The sequence below is a fragment of the Jaculus jaculus genome, chromosome 8, assembly GCF_020740685.1.
Source record: "Jaculus jaculus isolate mJacJac1 chromosome 8, mJacJac1.mat.Y.cur, whole genome shotgun sequence".
Classification (NCBI taxonomy): Eukaryota; Metazoa; Chordata; class Mammalia; order Rodentia; family Dipodidae; genus Jaculus; species Jaculus jaculus.
The window spans coordinates 69,872,141-69,875,345 of NC_059109.1; the positions used below are offsets into that span (position 1 = coordinate 69,872,141).

The following is a 3,205-nucleotide window of genomic DNA, read 5'->3' on the forward strand; positions in this document are numbered from 1 at the left end:
GGTCATTAATGTTGTAGCATGTAGCAGAACCTTATTTTTTAATACAAATAGAATTTCATTGCAACCATGATTTTCAAACCATTTTAACATATAAATGTCATAAGTAATCCAAAACTACATAATATTTATTTGTTCTAATTAGTAGTATTGTGTCTTTTAAGTCTAGTCTAATGATGAAGCATATATATTCTTACATATTATGAATAGCTATCAAATCAGCAAAATTATGCCTCAATGATAGAAAACTCACAAATACAGTAGTTTTAAGCCATAAGCTGTAATGATACAGAGAGATGTCCCACTATTCTATGTTCTCAAGTGGATCGTCAGAAGCACTCTACTGGACACATGACATTCTTCTTCAGAGGCCAGTATTCAAACACACCCATAATTTTGGATTTCTCTAACATGTATGTAACCCTGACAAGGCAAAGTTATGCCAAAGGAGAAGGATATCAATGGAGTAGCTTTGTGATATTTTAGGGAGAAGTAGGAGAAAAAATTGAGCCTGGGAAAGTATTGACAGTGATTTATGAATAACCAAGGGGATATGTCTCAATGATAAAAAAGAAAAAAAATCAGTTTTGCCTGACAGCCTGTTGATATGTTTGTAGTAAGATTGTACATAGGCAGCATTCACAAATTCAGATTAAACACAAGCAAGTAATAAGAAGAAAAGAAGAATTTTGTAAAAACTGAAAATAAGAAGCAGTTGAAAGAACTCTGTACAAGAACAGAGAAGGGATGACAACTGAGAAAATCTGAAAAGACAAACAAAAAAAACCCACTGAACTTCTATGAACAGTAAAAATAAACCAACAAAGAGAACAACCTAGCTAACAGGTGCATTTTATTTTATTTAATAAATTTGTAATATAACCTCAGCAAAGAGGCTTAGAGTCCCACAGGATAACAGTTAAGTAAACATACAGTGCTAGATGGAAAGTGCTTCTGGAAGGATAATGAGGAATTGGAACAAACATAGAAGGATTAATTAAATACACAGACAATTGTGGGTAATAGGTTGTTCTTAAGTGGGGAATATGGACTATGGTAAATACTGTTTTCATATGGAATTGAGCTGAGGCAGAAGGAAAGAGGGTTTATAACATGCTTGCTGAATTCTGCAGACTGAGAAGTGATGGAGACAAAAAACAGCTCAGTGGTGACAGAATTCATTCTCCTTGGACTGACCCAGTCTCAAGAAGCACAGCTTCTGGTCTTTGTGCTCGTTTTAGTATTCTACCTCATCATCCTGCCTGGAAATGTTCTCATCATTGTCACCATAAGATCAGACCCTAGACTCTCAGCCCCACTCTACTTCTTCCTGGGCAACTTGGCCTTCCTGGATGCATCCTACTCCTTCATCGTGGCTCCCAGGATGCTGGTGGACTTCCTCTCTGAGAAGAAGGTAATCTCCTACACAGGCTGCATCACTCAGCTATTTTTCTTGCACTTTGTTGGAGCAGGAGAAATGTTTCTTCTTGTTGTGATGGCCCTTGACCGCTTTATTGCCATCTGCCATCCTTTACACTACTCAACTTTCATGAACCACAGAGTCTGCTATGCATTAGTGATGGCTCTGTGGCTGGGAGGCTTTGCTCATTCAATTGTACAAGTGGCCCTTATCCTGAACTTGCCCTTCTGTGGTCCAAACCTGCTGGACAACTTCTTCTGTGATGTCCCACAGGTCATCAAGCTGGCCTGCACTGACACCTTTGCAGTGGAGCTTCTGATGGTCTTCAACAGTGGCCTGCTCACTCTTGTGTGTTTCCTGGGGCTTCTATCCTCCTATGCTGTCATCCTGTGCCGCATAAAGGGACACTCCTCTGAAGGGAAGAGCAAGGCTATCTCCACGTGTACCACCCACATTATCATTGTGTTTCTTATGTTTGCACCTGCCATTTTTATCTATACTCGCCCCTTCCAAGTCCTCCCAGCTGACAAAGTTGTATCTCTGTTCCACACAGTCATTTTTCCTTTATTGAACCCTGTGATTTATACACTTCGAAACCAGGAAGTGACAGCTTCCATGAGGAAGTTGCTAAATCAGTATGTGATTTGCTGAATGAATAAAAGAATGAGGAAATGAAAAAAAAGTAGTCAACTCAGATTAAATGTATTAAGTCATGTCTTTATCCATGCACTGAATAGGTTATTTATCAAATAGTATATTATGCATGTCTCATTTTCTAATGCTATCCTAGGCACATAGATGAGACAGGCACAATTCTAAATCTCTTTCAGAGTTGTATTCAAGTGAATGCAGACAAGTAAAACCATATCAGAAGAAGTGTTCTGATGTAATTCATAGCAGTGTGATGCTAGAGAGTTAGTAAGTACCTAACCTTGTAAAGCAGTGTCTTGAGTGGCATCTACTTGATATCAAGTTTTGAGGAGGGAATTCCCAGCGTAATTATTTGGAGACAAATTAAACAGACTGAATAGCACAAGAACCCCAGGCTATGTGAATTCAGGACATTTGAAGAACACAAAATGGAATCAAGCAGAGGCTGTTTTGTTAGGGAGTAGGAAAGTGGCAGAATTCAACTTTGATAGGCTAGTGCAATGTCCACATTTTTGGATGTTTTACATGATGTTAACAAGTTTAAGAATTCAAGTTTCAAAAGCTCCTTATGAAACATGTGAATAAGGTCATATAATGTTTTTTTATTTGACATGTGGAAATATCCTGAAAATTCTGGAGAAAGGCTATGAGCAATAAAATATCATTAAGTGGAAAGTATTATGCTGAAACATGGATTTTTTTCTGAAGTCTTAAACTGTTAGCTAGTTTTAGCAGTTGGTTAGAAAACAAAAGCAATGATATGATGTATCACCACAATCTACCACTAAATAGTTCATATGTCTTATGACAGAGTTCTGTGGTTATTCTGAATGGCCATATTTTTAAATCATAAAAGAATTTCACAAATTATGCCATCCTGAGTGCAGTGATAATAGTTATGTGGTGTGGCAGTCATTATTTTGTGGCTGATAACTAATCTTTCTTTCTTTCTTTCTTTTTTTTTTTTTTTTTGAGACTGATCTCATTCTAGTCCAAGCTGACCTAGAATTCATGCTATAATCCCAGGCTGGCCTTGAACTCTCAGCAATCTCACCTGAGTGCTGAAATTAAAGGCATGTGCCAACAAACCAACATAAAGTGGTATTATTTTTTCTAAAAATTGAATATTCTTGGTGC

The 3,205-nt window shown here is 37.4% G+C and overlaps 1 protein-coding gene across 1 annotated transcript; it reads left to right on the forward strand.

The window, feature by feature from the left end:
* Positions 1–1,141: 1,141 nt before the first annotated feature.
* LOC101607612 (olfactory receptor 4N5) lies at positions 1,142–2,068 on the forward strand. The gene has a single exon (XM_004670150.2). It carries the CDS (start codon positions 1,142–1,144, stop codon positions 2,066–2,068), a length of 927 nt encoding a protein of 308 aa, XP_004670207.2.
* The last annotated feature ends 1,137 nt before the right edge of the window (positions 2,069–3,205 follow it).